The sequence below is a fragment of the Microcaecilia unicolor genome, chromosome 13 (assembly GCF_901765095.1).
Source record: "Microcaecilia unicolor chromosome 13, aMicUni1.1, whole genome shotgun sequence".
In the NCBI taxonomy this organism is placed as follows: Eukaryota; Metazoa; Chordata; class Amphibia; order Gymnophiona; family Siphonopidae; genus Microcaecilia; species Microcaecilia unicolor.
The window spans coordinates 77,835,034-77,854,222 of NC_044043.1; the positions used below are offsets into that span (position 1 = coordinate 77,835,034).

The following is a 19,189-nucleotide window of genomic DNA, read 5'->3' on the forward strand; positions in this document are numbered from 1 at the left end:
TAGCAACAGTGGAGGAGTGGCCTAGTGGGTTAGGGTGGTGGACTTTGGTCCTGGAACTGAGTTCGATTCCCACTTCAGGCACAGGCAGCTCCTTGTGACTCTGGGCAAGTCACTTAACCCTCCATTGCCCCATGTAAGCCGCATTGAGCCTGCCATGAGTGGGAAAAAGCGCGGGGTACAAATGTAACAAAAAAAAAAAAAACCTTGATGCCAAAGGCTGAGAACATTGCCTCCACAGCATCCTGAGAGAGACTGAGCCATGAAGCAAACCCAGATCATCCACATAGTCGTGCACAGCACTGCCTCTGAGCCAGCCTCCACAGGATGGGCATTTTTAACAATCTAAGTTGTAATCCATAGTCAGAACTCTTCTATGCAAAAGGGCAGCTCACTGGAATTGGAAGAAATGGCTTTCAACCCCAGTGAGCTGCCACAATATTCTTGTGGGAGAAACTGGACAGGGAACACTTACGCTCACAGTGCTTGCCGTCTTCCTTGAGCTGGTAGCTCTGCTGGCATCGGCACTGATAATGAGAGGCAGTAAGCTGTACACACTCGTGCTCACAGCCCCCATTTCCAACAGAGCAGGAGTTCACAGCTAGGAAAAATAAAGGGAGACATTGTTAACAAGGAAAATGAACACAGACTTGTTAACTGTACCATTTACACTAGCAGGTTACCTGGATTATTCGGTTGGCAGTCGTATAAATTAGAACTAACTTTTCCTTCTTATCCACACTATTTACTTTTCAAAAATTCTTGCTCAATTGTTACCACCATTGTGCAGCTAAAATCAATGAGGGTGCTTCTGTGCTGATCATCATTAGATCCCTAATTCAGGTACCACACAGATACATCCTCATGAAGCACTTCTGATGATTCACGACATGGAGTAGCCTAATGGTTAGAGCTGAAAATGGGGGTGGGGGGAGCCTGGTTCTTAAACCTTCATTGCCTCAGGTACAAACTCAAAGAAAAGTAAGTGGGTGTGGGTGAAATTGTAACTTCAGCAAGAGTGTGGGAGGACTAGCATAATGACTATGCATAACAAAGATTTAGGTCAAACCATTATCTAATGAAAACTTATGCTTATAGGGCAGGCCTTAAACTATCCATGCAATAAGGGAACTAATGAGATGATAGAAAGTGCTGGAACAGGATTCACAGAACTGTTGATATGTTTGTGCAGCTGTTTTATGCTTATAGTAATGTTCTAATGTTGTGATATTGTGCCAATAAAAATGAGTTATAAAAAAAAAGGAAATAGAATATTCTGGAAAGATGCATATTCATTAGGTAGGAAGGGTAATTAATATACTAAAGAAAAAAGTATTTAAGAGGAAATATAACTGAGGTATGTGTCTACATTTGCCGGTGGATTTGCCGGTGGACCGCTCCCAGGGAAAACTCTGTTTTTATTTGCTACATATTATACTTTATTGGGATTTTATTTGTAGACTAGTAAAAAAGGCCCGTTTCTGACACAAATGAAATGGACGCTAGCAAGGTTTTCCTCGGAGTGTGTATGTTTGAGAGAGTGTATGTGAGAGTGACTGTGTGTGAGAGAGAGAGTGAATGTGCGAGTGTGTGTGTGTGAGAGAGAGAGTGAGTCTGAGTGCAAGTGTGTCTGTGTGAGAGTGTGTGTGTGAGAATGAGTGTGTGTGCAAGTGCGTATGTGAGACACAGTGTGAGAGAGAGAGAGTATGTTTCACACAGATACAGTGTGTGCGAGAGAGAGAGTGTGTGTGAGACACAGACTCCCTGTGAGACTGAGTGTATGAGACCAAAAGAGTGTGTGAGTGACTGTGTGACACGTGGAGAGTGAATGTGATACAGTATGAGACATAGAATGTGTGAGAGACAGTGTGTGAGAGTGAGAGAGAGAAAGAAAGACATTGACTGTGAGAGAGAGAGAGAGAGTGTGTGTGTGTGACAGAGATACCTCCCCCCAATCTGGTGTCAGCCCCCCCCCCCCCCACTCTCTGGTGTCTGAGTGTTACTGTGCAGGACGCTGAGCTCTGGCTGTGCTTCAAGGAACTGACCAATCCTATTTAATAGAATGCACCTCCAACATTCTGAAGCCGAGAAACCTCGTATGGTTGGTCACTTCTGCTTGTGACGAACCCGGAAGTATGTGATGTCAATTCAGGAGATGGATACAGAGAGCAGGAATGCCTTGGCCATGTAGTCAGCTTCAGAATGTTGGAGGCACGTTTTATTATATAGGATATTTCAATAATAACTGATTGGCTTCTTTGACTATTTGAATAAACATTTATTATGTTTAATACTTATTTAGTAGCCAGAGTTTTTCTTGCCTGGGGTTCTGCCTGAGGGAAAAGATTTCTCGAGGGTCCACCCTCCAGGAGACCTTCAGAAGGGTACTCCTGTCTCAGAGGCAAAGACAGGAGTACATTAAGTAAAGGTTTTGTCACTTAAAGAAGTACAGGAAAAATGTGTTACTTTTACCAAAGTAATAATTTCACCAATATTTACTACTTTTACTCAGTTACATCTGATGCTTGCAGTTAAAAGTAAAAGCGGAAGCAAGACGTAAATGATGATGCCTTGGTAAACCAAATGAAGCAGCAAAAAACGGAAAAGGGTTTTACTATTTCAAGCCTCATCACGTAGTGGATCAGCTCATCTCAAACTTTGCTGTACAGTGAATACAGCCTGGGAGAACATTGGAGTTGCCTGTGTTTGTTGGTTACTAGTCTCCAGCCAAACAGAACAGTGATGAGTTGGGTCACTTTGAAGCGGAGATGAAGCTGAAGCCGGTTGCAGTTCTTACTACTATTAATCATTTCTATAGCGCTACTAGACGTACGCAGCGTTGTACACATTATATGCAGCTACTTTCTCTGTTTCTAGAGGGCTCACAATTTACGTTTTTGTACCTGGGGCAATGGAGGGTTAAGTGACTTGACCAAGGTCACAATGAGCTGCAGTGGGAATTGAAACACAGGCCACCAGGATCAAAGTCCGCTGCACAAACCATTAGGCTCTACTATCACAAACTGCTGGTCATCCCATGGAAAATTTACATACGGCTGACTGTTCACTGGATTGATTATAATCTTTAGAGAGAAAGTCTGCTTGCCTGGCCTTAAAACTGAATGGTTCCCACACATTTGACATTCTTGAATCAGAGAGATTCAAACAGTTTGTCACCAGGCAAAAAATTGTTAGAACAACACAATAATTCCAACTTTGTGAAAGTCTTCTCTGTAACGGGATAGCATGATAACGGTGACAGAGATGAAGATACAAGTGATGAATTAGACAAGACCATTTCTAAAGCAGATGATAATGATTAAGCATCCTTTGCTATATGAAAGTCAGACATAGAGTGGAGGAGTGGCCTAGTGGTTAGTGTAGTGGACTTTGATCCTGGGGAACTGAGTTCAATTCCCACTGCAGCTCCTTGTGACTCTGGGCAAGTCACTTAACCCTCCATTGCCCCTGGTACAAAATAAGTACCTGAATATATGTAAACTGCTTTGAATGTAGTTGCAAAAACCTCAGAAAGGCGGTACATCAAGTCCCATTTCCCTTTCTCTCTGTCCCTTATGACATCACAATATCAGAAGTGAGCCAAGTATCGGGCAATCAAGCCACTGTGACATCACTGATGAGGTTGGTTCTTATTGGTGGAATGAGTGGAGGAGTAGCCTAGTGGTTAGTGCAGTGGACTTTGATCCTGGGGAACTGGGTTTGATTCCCACTGCAGCCCTTGTGACTCTGGGCAAGTCACTTAACCCTCCATTGCCCCTGGTACAAAATAAGTACCTGAATATATGTAAACTGCTTTGAATGTAGTTGCAAAAACCTCAGAAAGGCGGTATGTCAAGTCCCATTTCCCTTTCTCTCTGTCCCTTATGACATCACAATATCAGAAGTGAGCCAAGTATCAGGCAATCAAGCCACTGTGACATCACTGATGAGGTTGGTTCTTATTGGTGGAATGAGTGGAGGAGTAGCCTAGTGGTTAGTGCAGTGGACTTTGATCCTGGGGAACTGGGTTTGATTCCCACTGCAGCCCCTTGTGACTCTGGGCAAGTCACTTAACCCTCCATTGCCCCTGGTACAAAATAAGTACCTGAATATATGTAAACTGCTTTGAATGTAGTTGCAAAAACCTCAGAAAGGCGGTATGTCAAGTCCCAGTTCCCTTTCCCTATTTGAGATTCTAAATTCTACATGGAATGTTGCTACTATTTGAGATTCTGGAATGTTGCTACTATTTGAAGATTCTACATGGAATGTTGTTATTCCACTAGCAACATTCCATTCCATGTAGAAGCCTGGCCTTGCAGATCAGCAACACGGTCGCAGAGGCTTCTGTTTCTGTGAGTCTGACGTCCTGCACCTACGTGTTGCTGATCTGCAAGGGCAGGCTTCTACATGGAATGTTGCTAGTGGAGGAGTAGCCTAGTGGTTAGTGCAGTGGGAACTGAGTTCGATTCCTACTGTAGCTCCTTGTGACTGTGGGCAAGTCACTTAACCCTCCATTGCCCCTGGTACAAAATAAGTACCTGAATATATGTAAACCACTTTGAATGTAGATGCAAAAACCTCAGAAAGGCGGTATATCAAGTTCCATTACCTGCAGACCCAGTCAAAAGGCATCAGTGATATTGAAGCCTGGCCTGACTTGAAGGAACTGTTTTATCAGACTGAATAATTCACTTCCTGTTAGTGCAGTTGAACACCTTCCTTAGCTGTGCTGGATTAATGAGTCACAGCACACTCGCATAAGTAACAGTCATTTTCAAAATTTAGTTTTACCAAAAATCATACTGGATTGAATTGTAAAGCAATAAAGTTGTTGGGATAAATATGTTAACAATAGTTGCACTCATTGAAGTTGTGGTACTTTTACTTTTTACTCAAAAAGTATTATATTAGGCAATAACTTTTTTTTACTTAAACTCAAGTAAAAAATGTTTAAATGTTCTTTACTGTACTTTTACTTTAGTATTCAAATATACATTTATTTTTACTTTTACTTAAATACCTTGAACATCACTGGTTAAGGCTTATTATTGTACTCGGGCATTTGCAGGGGAGGTATCTTAGTAACGTTTCACAGAGATTTGTTGTTTTGAGCTTTTTTGAGGGTATAAATAATAATAGACTGCTCTAATTTGTTAGAAAATTTGGCAATATTTTTTAAATGATTTTATCCATTTTAGTTTGTATTGTAAGTCTTTTTAATTATGGTTATGTATGTTATATTATAAACTGCCAAGTACAGTAGAAAGCATGGTATATAAACTGTGAAAGTACCTTAAATAATAAATAAATATAAAAGGGTTATTTGTTTGCAGCTTAAAGCTGATTTTAATATTTTATGTTTGTTTTTAACTATTTATTTATTTTATGTTTGTTTTTAATATTTTTTACATTTGTGTTGTCTCATTTTTTATGATTTCTTTTGATTATTAGGATATCTGTTTATATTTTTAAAAATGTTCAAACTGTCCTTACTCAGAAAAAGAGGGATATTTCAGCAGCCTTATTTGCAATTTCCATATGGAAATTCTAGTATTTATACATGGAACCACAGGTTTACCCAACAGTGAAATGTTTTCTGTGAGCTGTCAGTTATTGAAAAGCAATTTTGGAAAAGAAATTGAAACAAAATTTTCTGTAGATGAGAGAAGACAGACCAAATGAGAGAAACATAGAAGTATGTGTTATTTTGGATCAGGTTTATAATAGCAGGGAAAAAATACAGATGTAATGCAAAGCAGCCCTCAGCAAGCACACTCCATTCTTCAAGTACCCCAAGAAGCCTCTAACAGTCTAGGGGGAACAGGGCAACTGGAGTTAACAAGATCCAGCTTTATGAAACGATCCCCAAGCCAATCTAAGATTTCATGCTGAAAAGAATAAAGTGGAATGGAACATTTTAGCAATCCTGCTAATGCTGGAGAATTCTGACTTCTTTGCAGGATGTGGTGTATTTCATTGTAACCAACCAAAGAAACCAAACCTTAGAAAGCCACACCACAATGGCTGAAACATTGGTTTCATTTACCTGGATACAGCACAACCCGGACAGCCACAATGATTATGACACCGGCTGTGTGGAAGCCTAAGAAAGTCGAAGGTTTAGCCAAAGCCTAAGAGACCCTAAGACTTAGACAAGACCTAAGAAAGCCTAAGACATAGTCAAGGTCTAACAGAGCCTAAGACATAGTCAAGGCTGTTTTACATGACTAGCTAAGATTAAATAACCACTTCTTCAGATGGCCTACGTCTGTATGTTCTTAAAAGTCAAGGCATGTAATGAGGTTTCCATATTTTTTTTACATTTAAGTATAAAGCAGGTATCCAAGAAGAGCTTTGACCTGAAGGCAATAAGGATGGAAAACCAATGCAGAACAGTACGTTCGCGCCACTCTCTGTCTTGTCACAATGACTTGCTCTCAGATTGCAGCACCATTCGCAGACTCCAGGTCAGTGAGAAAGGGCAACTGATGCGCAGTGTCCCCCAGTGTATATACATATTTCATGTCTCTAGTTTTATTGAAAACAACAGCAATATAGATTTTTAGCCCACCCTTACAACTGATGATCAAAGCAGTTTATAGCACTATCCACTAAGGGCTATATACTATAAGTAACGCCTACAAATCGACGCTGAAAATTTATTTATTGTATTTGTACCCCACATTTTCCCACCTTTTTGCAGGCTCAATGTGGCTTACAGAGTATGGAAATGAAAATGTAACGTGCTTAGCTTGATTCTATAAATCGGGCTTTAACGTATAACTGCACTTAACTGTAGGCGCCTACAATTAGGCACGATTCTATAGGTACACGAGTAAAATTTTGGAATGTCTCAAAAATGTCCCTAGCCATGCCTCCAAATAGTTACACGCATTATGATTTACTAGTAAAAAAGGCCCGTTTCTGACACAAATGAAACAGACGCTAGCAAGGTTTTCCTCGGCTCCCCTGCAGCCACCCATGTCCAGCGACCCTCCTCTCCCCCTGCAGCCACCCATGTCCAGCGACCCTCCTCTCTCCCCTGCCTCCCCTCCAGGCACCCATGTCCAGCGACCCTCCTCTGGACATGGATCAGCTGTGAGGCATGTTTCCACCCCCCCCCCCCCGGGTTCTGAAGTTGACATCATAATGGCTACGGTGATGTCAGCCTGATCTACGGAGCCTAGCAGACCAACTTGGAATGAGCCACGGTCCCAGGCAGCAAGTCAGAACGTTGGAGGTGAGAATTATTATATAGGATGTGCAGATCATTATATAATAAAGATATGTTTATAAATCCTAATTAGGGCCAATTAGTGCTGATAATTGTTCATCATCAATTACTGGCTAAGCTGCAGTAAAAAGGTCATGTGGTAGTGACAGCGGCCATTTTTGCAGCGCGCTGAGGCTCTTTTTACCGCAGCAGGTAAAAAGGCTGCAAAAATACATGGCCATGCAGTAAGATCGCTCGTACAGCATGGCCATGCGGAGGGGAGCACTTACCGTCATCCATTGAGGTGGTGCTAAAGGCTCCTATGCTAACCTGGTGGTAACTGGGTAGCGCGCAACACTGCCCAATTACCGTCTGGTAACTGCTGAGCAAAAAAAAGAATTGAGCCCTATTTTCCCCAGTGCGGAAACAGCGCGTGCGGGGGCTGGAACTACTGTCGGCGCCTGCGTTGGGCCAGCAGTAGCTCCAAATTGATGCACGGTACGCCTGCATTGGGCTTACCACCAGGGCCGCCAAGAGACTAGGCCAGGCCCGGGGCAAGGGCACCCCACCTCCGCCCCCTCGCTGCTGCCGCCCCCTGTTGCTACCCCCACCGCTGCCGCCCTCTGTCGCTCCCCCCGCCGCTGCAGTCCCCGGTCTCACCTGCCTGTCTCCTTGGCTCCGGGCCCCCTGCATTCGAAGCGGCAGTCACAGATCTCCTCGCTTCTGGCCTTCCCTCCCTGTGTCCCGCCCTCGCGGAAACTGGAAGTTATATCAGACAAGGGCGGGACACAGGGAGGGAAAGCCAGAAGAGAGGAGATCTGCGACTGCCGCTTCGAATGCTGGGGGCCCGGAGCCAAGGAGGCAGGCAGGTGAGACCGGGAACTGCAGCGCCAGCGGCCTGACCCCATCGCCGGGCCCCCCCTGCCCTCCACTCTTGGCAGCCCTGCTTACCACTGCTTTGTAAAAGGGTCCCTCAACTTGAATGCACAGTCTAATGCTTAACTCACAGTTGTGCGCACCAGTTTTAGAACAGTGTCGGTTACAATGCGAAACTTAAATAATTATCAGCTAATTGGCTTTAACAACCAACCAGCCAATATTCAGCCAGTGACGGTCAGCATGTTTATGAAATGTGGGTGCCCAATATAAAATCACTTCCATAATGATTTTCTCTTTGCATTCTCATCTTAATTAAACTTCACAATGCAGACTGACAGCCCCCTACAGCCAGCGTCCATGCTGCCGGAGAATCAACTGCAGCTGCTGTGAAGGCCCGACTTAACCAGTTTCAGACGTGGTTCTGCACAATCTCATCTGGGGATACTGCTTCTCTCATACGTAAACACACATCGCAAATGTGATCAGTATTTATCCGGGAATGCTAACTATCCTGAAACTTATTCTTCTGCGGTTTCTAAAGCATTTGCTTGTGCACAACGCGAAGCCAGAGGCATGTACCAGTCACTAACACAGCTGGACGGTTTGCCATGGACCGGTTACCTACCAGCAAGAGGACTGTGAAAAATTACAACAAGACCTTAAGAGACTGAGAGACTGGGCGTCTAAATGGCAGATGACGTTTAATGTGAGCAAGTGCAAAGTGATGCATGTGGGAAAAAGGAACCCGAACTATAGCTAAGTAATGCAAGGTTCCACGTTAGGAGTCACCAACCAAGAAAGGGATCTCGGCGTCATTGTTGATGATACGTTGAAACCCTCTGCTCAGTGTGCTGCTGCAGCGGCTAAGAAACAAATATTGAATGTTAGGTATTATTAGGAAAGGAATGGAAAACAAAAGTGAGGACATTATAATGCCTTTGTATCGCTCCATGGACTGCACTTTGAATATTGTGTTCAATTCTGGTCACCGCATCTCAAAAAAGAAATAGTGGAATTAGAAAAGGGCGACGAAAATGATAAAGGGGATGGGACGACTTCCCTATGAGGAAAGGCTGAAGCAGCTACGGCTCTTCAGCTTGGAGAAAAGACGGCTGAGGGGAGATATGATAGAGGTCTATAAAATAATGAGTGGAGTAGAATGGGTAGAATGTGAAACGTTTGTTTACTCTTTACAAAAATACTAGACATAGGGGGCATGCATTGAAGCTACAAAGTAGTAAATTTAAAACAAATCGGAGAAAATGTTTCTTCACCCAATGTGTAATTAAACTCTGGAATTTGTTGCCAGAGAATGTGGTAAAAGCGGTTAGCTTAGCGGGCTTTAAAAAAAGGTCTGGCCAGCTTCCTAAAGGAAAAGTCCATAGACCATTATTAAATTAACTTGGGAAAATCCACTGCTTATTTCTGGGATAAGCAGCATAAAATGTATTGAACGTTTTTGGGATCTTGCCAGGTATTTGTGACCTGGATTGGCCACTGTTGGAAACAGGATGCTGGGCTTGATGGACCTTTGGCCTGCAAGTGTGGCAATACTTATGTACAGACACAAGGAAGCCACCAAATAGTTACTCAGAGTTTCAGGAATATATTTTTGGCGAGTTTCCAAATTGGATGAAATTCTATAAATGGTGCCTAAACTTGAGTACCAAAAAAATTCAGTGCTAAGCACTATTCTATACAGGGTGCTTACCTTAAATAAAATGGCGCTTAGTGCGGATACTCCCCTGGATTCTATATATATGCCTATTGTTCTGCGCCAAAAGTCCAGCATATTCTATAACAACACGTGTAACTTAATTGGCTTAACAAGCTAATCAGTATTGATAACCGGTCTTAACGAGCAATGAGCACTAATTGGCAATAATTAAAAATGTACACGCACAACTTGTTCAGCATATTCTGTAATGCACTGCGCCTAAATTCTAATGTTCAGCGGGAGTCTGGGAGACAAATTGCGAAAATGGGAGTCTCCCGCTGAATGCTGGAGACTTGGCGGTTCTGTATTCAGATTGAGATAACGGGGTAGAAAATGTTTCTATGTGGATATTTATTTAGCTTATTTATTATGACATTTCTACCCCTCATTTCCCCAAGAAAGGTTCAGCGCAGCTCACATAACAAATTAAGAAGCATTACAAGACAATTAATATTAATATGTCTTCCCGTACCCTACCTTAATCTACACCTCCCCAACTGCAAAGGTATTAAGTACAAATCCTTCTACGCATCCAATTTTTCCTTTTCAGGTAGCCAGCTTTGGAATGCTCTACCAAGACCTATCCATACCATCAACGGCCTTTTGCCCTTCAGAAAAGCACTGAAGACCCATCTCTTCAAGACAGCCTACCCTACTGATCCAACCTAACCAAAACTTGCCCACATGATTCTTTGACAAAAGTTATACATTGACCGTGTTTCCCATTATCCTTATTGCTACCCCATATCCATTCCTCTCCATCTTCCTATGCCTGCCTCCCTCCCAACGCTCATTTCCTTCTGCACCCTATTCCTCCCATGTTCAATTTACTTATCCGTTAACCCCATTAATATTGCGTTTACCACAAATTGTACATTCTTCTTACGACTTTGTAATTCTTTATATTGTTACTATGTAAGTCACATTGAGCCTGCCATGTGTGGGAAAGCGCGGGGTACAAATGTAATAAATAAAATAAATACAAGAATAAAATAAATACAAGAATACAATTATTTAAAAAAACTCTTTTTATATTAGCTGAATACAGATCTAAAGCAGTGGGCTTTACGTAAACTTCTAAATGACATATAACCAGGACTACCGCTAGCCCAACATGAGCGCACGCACTCCATTTCTGGAGGAAAAGAAAACCCCCAGAAATGGCTAGTGCGGCAGTAATCAGGTATCGCCGTGCACTGCCTGGTTACCGCTGGGTTAGCGCCAGAGCCCTTATCATCACCTCAATGGGTGGGGGTAAGGGCTCCCCACTGCATGGCCATGTGGTGACAGTTATCGCACCATGTGGTCATTTTTTTTCCAGGTTTTACTGGCTGCGGGGAAAAAGGGCCCTGGTGCGAGGGAAAAACGGCTCCCACTGCCAGCGCAGGGCCCTTTTTCCTGCAGCTTAGTAAAAGGACCCCTGAGTGTCTGATATACTTGGATAATGAGTTCCAGAGTTTTGTACTTTGGTAAGAAAAATTTGCATTATGGATAGTTTTGAGGTTTTTACAACTTGGGAAATGTGATACGAGATATTCTATAGATGATGAGGTGGAATTTCCTTGTGATAACTTAATGAGATCTATCACATAAGATGGTAAGATACCGTAACGAATCTGATGAATAAGAACACAGAGCTTAAATGAAATTCTTTCATTGACAGGTAACCAATGTAAATCCTTAAGAAGAGGAAATGCTTTAACGTAACGTGGAGGGGCATAATCGAACTGGGCGCCCATCTTTATGGGTGCCCCGGCGATGGGGCGGGGCATCCCGTATTATCGAAACAAGATGGGCGTCCATCTTTCGTTTCGATAATACGGTCGGCGACGCTCAAATCTCAACATTTAGTTCGACCGAAATGTTGAGATCGCCGACCTTAGAGATGGGCGGCCTCAGTTTTCGCCTATAATGCAAACCGAGGACGCCCATCTCAAAAATGACCAAATTCAAGGCTTTTGGTCGTGGGAGGAGCCAGCACTCGTAGGGCACTGGTCCCCCTCACATGCCAGGACACCAACCGGACACCCTAGGGGACACTACAGTGGACATCACAAATTGCTCCCAGCTGCGTAGCTCTCCTACCTTGTGTGCTGAGCCCCCCAAAACCCACTACCCACAACTCTACACCACTACCGTAGCCCTTAGAGATGAAGGGGGCCACCTACATGTGGGTACACTGGGTTTCGGGTGGGTTTTGGAGGGCTCACATTTACCACCATAAGTGTAACAGGTAGGGGTGGGGGTGGGCCTGGGTCTGCCTGTCTGAAGTGCACTGCACCCACTAAAAACTGCTCCAAGGACCTGCATACTGCTGTCATGGAGCTGGGTATGACATTTGAGGCTGGCATAGAGGCTGGCAAAAAATGTTTTTTAAATTGTTTTTTTTTTTTTTGTGGGAGGGGGTTGATGACCACTGGGGGAGTAAGGGGAGGTGATCCCTGATTCCCTCTGGCGGTCATCTGGTCAGTTCGGGCACCTTTTCAAGGCTTGGTCGTGAAACAAAAGGGACCAAGTAAAGTCAGCCAAATGCTCGTCAGGGACGCCCTTCTTTTTTCTATTATCGGCCAAGGACGACCATCTCTTAACCAAGCCCCTGTCCCACCTTCGCTACAGTGGTGACAAGCCCCCTTGAACTTTGGCCATCCCGACGGAAAGCAGTTGAGGGTGGCCAAAATTGGCTTTTGATTATGCCGATTTGGCCGGCCTTAGGAGAAGGCCGGCCATTTTCCGATTTGTGTTAGAAGATGGGCGCCCTTCTCTTTCGAAAATGAGCTGGTTGATGATCTATATATAAGGCGGGCAGCTGTGTTTTGTGCAGTTTGTAGTTTTCTTAGGAGTCTCCGCTTAATACCTGCATAAATTGAATCTCTCACTAACCAGGTGATCCCCGGATTTTCAGTGGAACGGAACTTGTTAGTGCCAAAGCATCCAGGGAGCTTCAGTCTGCTAACCAAGTACCCAGACAGGACAGCAAAATGGCTGCCCTAACTTTATCCGGGCTGTTCTCCAAGTACCAGGCTGAAAATTGGCCAGCAACGAGATAACTTCCTGCACCCAGGCACTACTTGAATACTCAACGCTTGTGCCCGGATTACACCCAGCACTAAATGGACCCATGATGGTCAGCCCCATTAAAATCACTGGCTGGCATGGGAAAATATTGGACCCTTTTGTTGTTACCTTGTTCTTCAGACTGTAAATTAGGTTCTATTAGAATGTTCTGTATAAAAATTCATCTCTCTTACCAGGGGGAGGAGAAGTGGGGCTTTTCTGTTGCTAGAAATTCTGCTGTTTTACTCTTTGGTTATGGAATGAATTGCCTGAGCAGTTACAACCTGAGGGTAACTTGCACCTGCAGCCCTTGCTTTCCCTGGGGATAACTGGGGCGAGTTAGTGAAAAATGCAAGATTTGTAGGGAGATCAGGGCCGTGACTAACTTTCACTGGGAGGCTCCTGGCACACAAAACCCACTCACTGTGCATTCCTCTGGCATGCAAAATCTCAGTTCAGGCCAGACTGTATGTTTTGAACCACAAGGGTTTACTAAAACTTCAGGTTTTAAGAATCAGGGACAACTATTTCACAGGCAGATGTAAAGCAAAATTAGCCTCCAACCCTTACACAGTCTCTGATCAGCTTCTTTAGGGCTCTTTGGTTTCTGGAGGCTCCTAAGAAACTCTTTTGTTACAAAGTTGAGTTTGAACCCAAATGGAATTCTTTGGTATGTTTCGTTATCATTTCTGATCTTCAGGGACTATCCTCTGGTCCCCTCCTGCTCATCAGTAATGGATCTTCACTTCTTCTTTGGAGGAAGTGGTGCTAAGCTGGCTCCCCATTCCAGATTACACCTACCGCTGGTGCAGCAGGCCTCAACAGCTCTGGTACTTTCCATTCCTTGCCAGAGACCCTCTTCCCTTTACTATGTGGTGCAATGGTCAGGGAAGCAGGAGCCAAAAACAAAGGAATTCATAGAAACATGACGGCAGATAAAGGCCAAATGGTCCATCCAGTCTACCCATCCTCTGAAACCCATAACCCTTCCTTATCCTAAGCAATCCCACGTACTTATCCCATGCCTTCTGACACAGTCCTCAACTCCACAACCTCCACTGGGAGACCATTCCACGCTTCCATAGTAACATAGTAGATGACAGCAGAAAAAGACCTGCACGGTCCATCCAGTCTGCCCAACAAGATAACTCATATGTGCTAATTTTTGTGTATACCCTACTTTGATTTGTACCTGTGTTCTTCAGGGCACAGACCGCATAAGTCTACCCAGCACTATCCCCGCCTCTCAACCACCAGCCCCGCCTCCCACCACCGGCTCTGGCACAGACCATATAAGTCTGCCCAGCACTATCCCTGCCTCCCAACCACCAGCCCCGCCTCCCACCACCGGTTCCTGAAGTCCTGGTGGCCGCCTGCAGCTGGGGGCTCAACTCCCGTTGAACGGTGGTCGCTTCCCAGGTGATGCTGGGGGTTGTCTGGCTGCCTGACCAAGTGCGGTGTCACTCCATCTCTGCTGTGCTCAGTCGGGGCACAGGGGCTCACTACTACCGGGTCATAACACACAGGACATTCTTCTTTAGTCCAGGCATCTCCTTGAGACCCAAAACCTCCAAGGAAAGTTGGATAAGGAAGGATAAAAACCCTCCTGCTATATACAGGATTTAATTCTCACCAATTACATCACTTACTCTCCTCCCTCATAGGGCAGGTTATTTCAATACACACACACACACACCCCAACTCACTGCTAGCAGAGGTCAATTTAGTTTCTGAAGCTACTGAGCCAATAATAAGCCTGATGATATACAAATAAAAGGAATATTTAGTGACTTTTTCACATATGGAAAAATAGCAGATGTACATAAACAACCATAATCCACCAGGGGAAAGAAATTCCAAAGCTGAAATGCTCAGATTGGGACACCCAAGACTGTATCTGTTCTCCTCATGTGAATTTAACATTAACAATCAATTTGTAAATGAAGACTCATCCGTCCTCTCACCAGAGCTCACTTAAGGTCTATTGCTGGACTAGCTGATTATAAAGTTATAATGTTCTGCTTATTTACATTAACCATATAGGACACGTTCCAGAGAAGGAGAAATAATGTGAACCAGAAGTCATTCTTTGGCAAGCAATAAGCATTGTCAGTAATCATGCAAGGCAGGCACGGCTGGGTCCACATGCTACCCTACACCATGCAGGCTATGAACCATTTGCAAGGAAGAATTAAAGCCAAAGCTGCAGCCCCTCATCCTAATCTACCCCATGCTATCCCCTTGCTTACTGTCCTGACCTCATTCTACAGCCTAGCTCAGTGATGGGCAACCTTTTGAGCTTGGTGTGTCAAAATTCGCGAAAAAACCAAGCATAACTCGGGTGGTGTGTCACTTCGAGAAAAATCTACTAGGACCGCCCCCGGGCCCCCCCTACCCGAGATCGCTGCCCACCCGAGGTCGCTGGGCCCCCCCCCCCCTCCACCTGCTACCGGGCCCAGAACTAACCTTAAAGCCTCCTTTCATGTCGCAGCAAGCAGCAGCAGGGCAGACCTCTCCTCCTTCCTTCTGTGCTCCGCCCTCGCGGACGTTACGTCAGGCGAGGGCGGGACACGGAAGGAAGGAATGGCCTGCCCTGCTGCTGCTTGCTGCGACATGAAAGGAGGCTTTAAGGTTAGTTTCCGGGAGCGAGGAGGGAGGGCGGACCACACTGCGGCGGCGCCGCGTGTCATCGAAAATGGCTACGCGTGTCAGTGCTGACACGCGTGTCATAGGTTCGCCATCAGGGGCCTAGCTCCTACTATTAGATTCCAATGGGTAAATTCAAGAAAGGCATCAAACATTCCAGTGTTAAGCATCAGGGGTGGGCCAGACCATGAGGTGGCACTCTGTCCGGAGCAGCAACCCCCCCCCCCTTCCTTCCTCCACCCTGTTCCCCGAGTTTACCTTCTTTCTTCATGTTCTAAAAGCTCGGCAGTGGCAGGTGTGATTGTCACCCGCCTCTTCCCTTTACTGCGGCCGCCTCTCTGATGTAACTTCTGTTTCCTCAGAAGCAGCCACGGTAGAGAGGAGGGCCGACGTGCCAGTGTCAGGGCAGCGTACGGGAATCACTGGCACCACTGGCTTTTGGAACACGAAGAAAGAAGGAAAACTTGGGGAACAAGGTGAAGGAAGGAAGGGGGTATATGGCAGAACTTGGCCAAGGAGGAGGCATCTCGGCCTGGGGGAGGGGAGAGGTGGCATCTTGCCTTGGGCCACCCCTGCTAAGCATCAATTCCAGGGGCTTTTTTTGAGGGGGTACTTGGGGTTACTGAGTACCGGCACCTTTTCCATTGTCTGCTAAAATTGACCCATGGTCCCCAAGTTTTAGTGAAAGAGCTCAGGCTCTACACATCAATTCTGCCTTGTCATAGATTCTGTGACCGGTTGCAGGGGACTTGGCTATTGTGGGGTGGATCCCTCAGTGATCACCCCACCCCTGAAAGATGCCCTGTCATTTGAGTACTGGCACCTTTTTCACTAGAAAAAATGCACTGATCAATTCTCTAATGTCAGCTCCACGTGGAACTGGCAATACAGAATACTAGCATAAGTCCATATTGACAGGCCTAACTTTAGGCGCAATCACGTCCCCAGCTGCATAAATTCTTGTCACTCTAATTATGGCACTTGGTTCTCTTCTATTTAACTGTACGCATTTTATAAACCGGGCACACCCCTGACCTGCTCATGCTCCTCCCCAGTCCACACTCCCTTGACCTTGCATGCTACGGATTTTGCCCGCACATGTTATAGAACAGCAATTAAGGTTAGCTGCACATGTAACTGCTAATTGGTGCCAATTAATACCAATTAACAATACTTAGTGCCAATTATTACTAGTTAACATCAATTATCAGCTCGTTATTATATTGATATGTCTGCAACGGACCTTATTCTATAACTTCCGTGCACAACTTTGCGCGCTAAAGGGTGAATTCTATATATGGCGCCAAAAAAAATCAGCACTGAAAAAAGCGCTATTCTATAAGCCACGCTTAAAGTTAGGTGCAGTTTATAGAATAGTGCTTATGTCTGTGAATTGCGCCTAGCTTTAGGCATGGTCATTTGCACCAACTGAAACACAGTGCAAATCTATGCGCCTAAATTAGGATCCTGTGCCTAAATTTATGCATGTATATTCTAATTAAATCTAATTAGTGCCAATAATTGCTGGTTAAAAAGCCAATTATTGGTGCTAATTAGCTGGTTATTTCATTAAATTCCAGGTGCAAATTTTAGCAACCTTTTTAGAATTAGGGAGTATGCATAAATTTGTGCACACAAGCTTACAGAATTTTGGGGCAAATACATAAAATACTAGCGTTTACATGTGTCAGAGGCGAGAATTGGCGTTTATGTGCACAGGTGCTCTTCTACAAAATGAGCGCTACTATCACTGAGAGGCACTTTTACTAAAGGGTTGTCACGCGCCAAATCTGAAACTACCACTGGGCTATCATACTCGCCATTTCCAGCGCTACAAAAATATTTTCTATTTTCCTAGCGCCAGTGCTTACCCAGCAGCAGTCAAGCAGCGCCGCAAACTGCTCAGTTACCCCCAGGTTAGCCAGTCAATGGATGGCGGTAAGTGCCCCTCCCCTCCCCCGAAATGGCTGCTCGGCAAGTGGTTGACTTACCACACAGCCATTTCTTTTCCCCCCAAAATGGCCAGCCTTTACCCACTGTGGTAAAAGGGGACCTCAGCGCACGTCAAAAACACGTGCTGCTAGCGCATGCCCCCTTTTATCACATCTTATTAACAGGATCCCTTAATATGTAACTGTCAAGCGGTCACACAGGGGTCGAGAAGGAGCAGCTAATGGGCAAGTCAACTACAAACACATCCGACTCAACACGAACGTACCTAAATCTGCACTACCCAAGCTGCAAAGGACTCAAATACAAATCAACTTACGCGTCCAGTTTCTCCTACATAAGCACACAACTGTGGAACGCATTACCAAAAGCCTTGAAAACTACGAACGACCACCTAAACTTCCGGAAAACACTCAAAACTAACCTGTTTAAAAAGGCATACCCTACCGATCCAACATAAATGCCTGATCTCTGCAACACAACAAAACTAAAGACTGTAATGGTCATAACACAACTCTTCCATTGTACGATTCCCTAGTGTGGCTGTGCCACATGAACTTGATCTTACCACAACATCACTTTGTATTTGTTTACACCGGAGTCTGTAACGCCTTTCCGGTACTATGTAAGCCATGTTGAGCCTACAAATAGGTGGGAAAATGTGGCGGTTTTCAGTATTGGAGGCGTCTTTCTGAATACAGACGAGCTGTTCAAACAACGGGAGTTCTACCCCGATTGTTTCACTTACTTCTTGCGCCATAGTTTGCAAGTTGACCGATAGGAGTTTATTGACCCCTGATGCAGGCGGTTGTACGCCAAAACACGGCCCGTGTCGGGTCTTTGTGAAATTAAAGGACTACATTTTTCTCAATCCTGAAGGCCCAGTGTTTGCTTTTGTTTGTTTTTTTTGTTTGTTTGCCTATTTGTATTTATATGCTGTTTTCCCTCTCTTTTGTGACTGTTTGGTACATTTAGGGCCTCTTTTATCAAACCCGCTTAGAGCTAAGGCCCACCCAGCAGTAGCACACGTTTAGTGGTAGCTAGTGGGGATCCCAAGCTCTGTCAGCTGAAGACTTCCCCCTGATGCTAACGAAAATGATACTGGCACCTGTGCATGCCTGCTGCAGACTGCCAAGGTGGAAAGAAGCATTTTCCTGCCAGCTGAGATATATTTTGGGTGGGGGGAGGGGAAGAGAGAGAACACTTGGTGGCTACCCACTTCTTGCCTAGGCCCACCCAAAATTTGTTGTCTGGCTACGCCCCTGCGCTAGCAGTTCCCATACAGCAATGCCAACGAAGCCCATTCAAAGTGAATGGGCTTCGTGGCATTACTATACCAAGGACCCCTAGTGCGGTTTGACAAGCTTATCCAAATGACCCAGACTAATCTTATGAACCCATCTACCCAATATATACCCAGAAGACAATGACATTGCTCCAGACTAAATCTCCCACCTTCCTCCCTTCCACATTATCTATCTTTACCTACTTATCTCTTTTATTACTGTTATATTTGTTATATTATATTGTTATATTGTTCTTCCCATTACTATGTAAGCCGCATTGAGCCTGCTTTGAGTGGGAAAGCGTGGGATACAAATGTAATAAATAATTATAATAAAAAAGGCCCTTAGGAACAACCATCTAACACCAGCCATAGACTTGCACAGGGCTGGCTCAATGGATAGTGGCACCCTGAACCAACTTGCATTGGTGACCCGACACCCCTC

At 44.7% G+C, this 19,189-nt stretch overlaps 1 protein-coding gene across 2 annotated transcripts in view; it reads right to left on the reverse strand.

The window, feature by feature from the left end:
* MEGF6 (multiple EGF like domains 6) overlaps window positions 1–19,189 on the reverse strand; it is a 458,871-nt gene that overhangs the window by 115,362 nt on the left and 324,320 nt on the right. For both annotated transcript variants that reach the window (XM_030185804.1, XM_030185805.1), the window contains one exon: window positions 473–598. In XM_030185804.1, coding sequence (XP_030041664.1) covers window positions 473–598 — 126 coding nt within the window. The remainder of the gene's footprint in view (window positions 1–472; window positions 599–19,189) is intronic.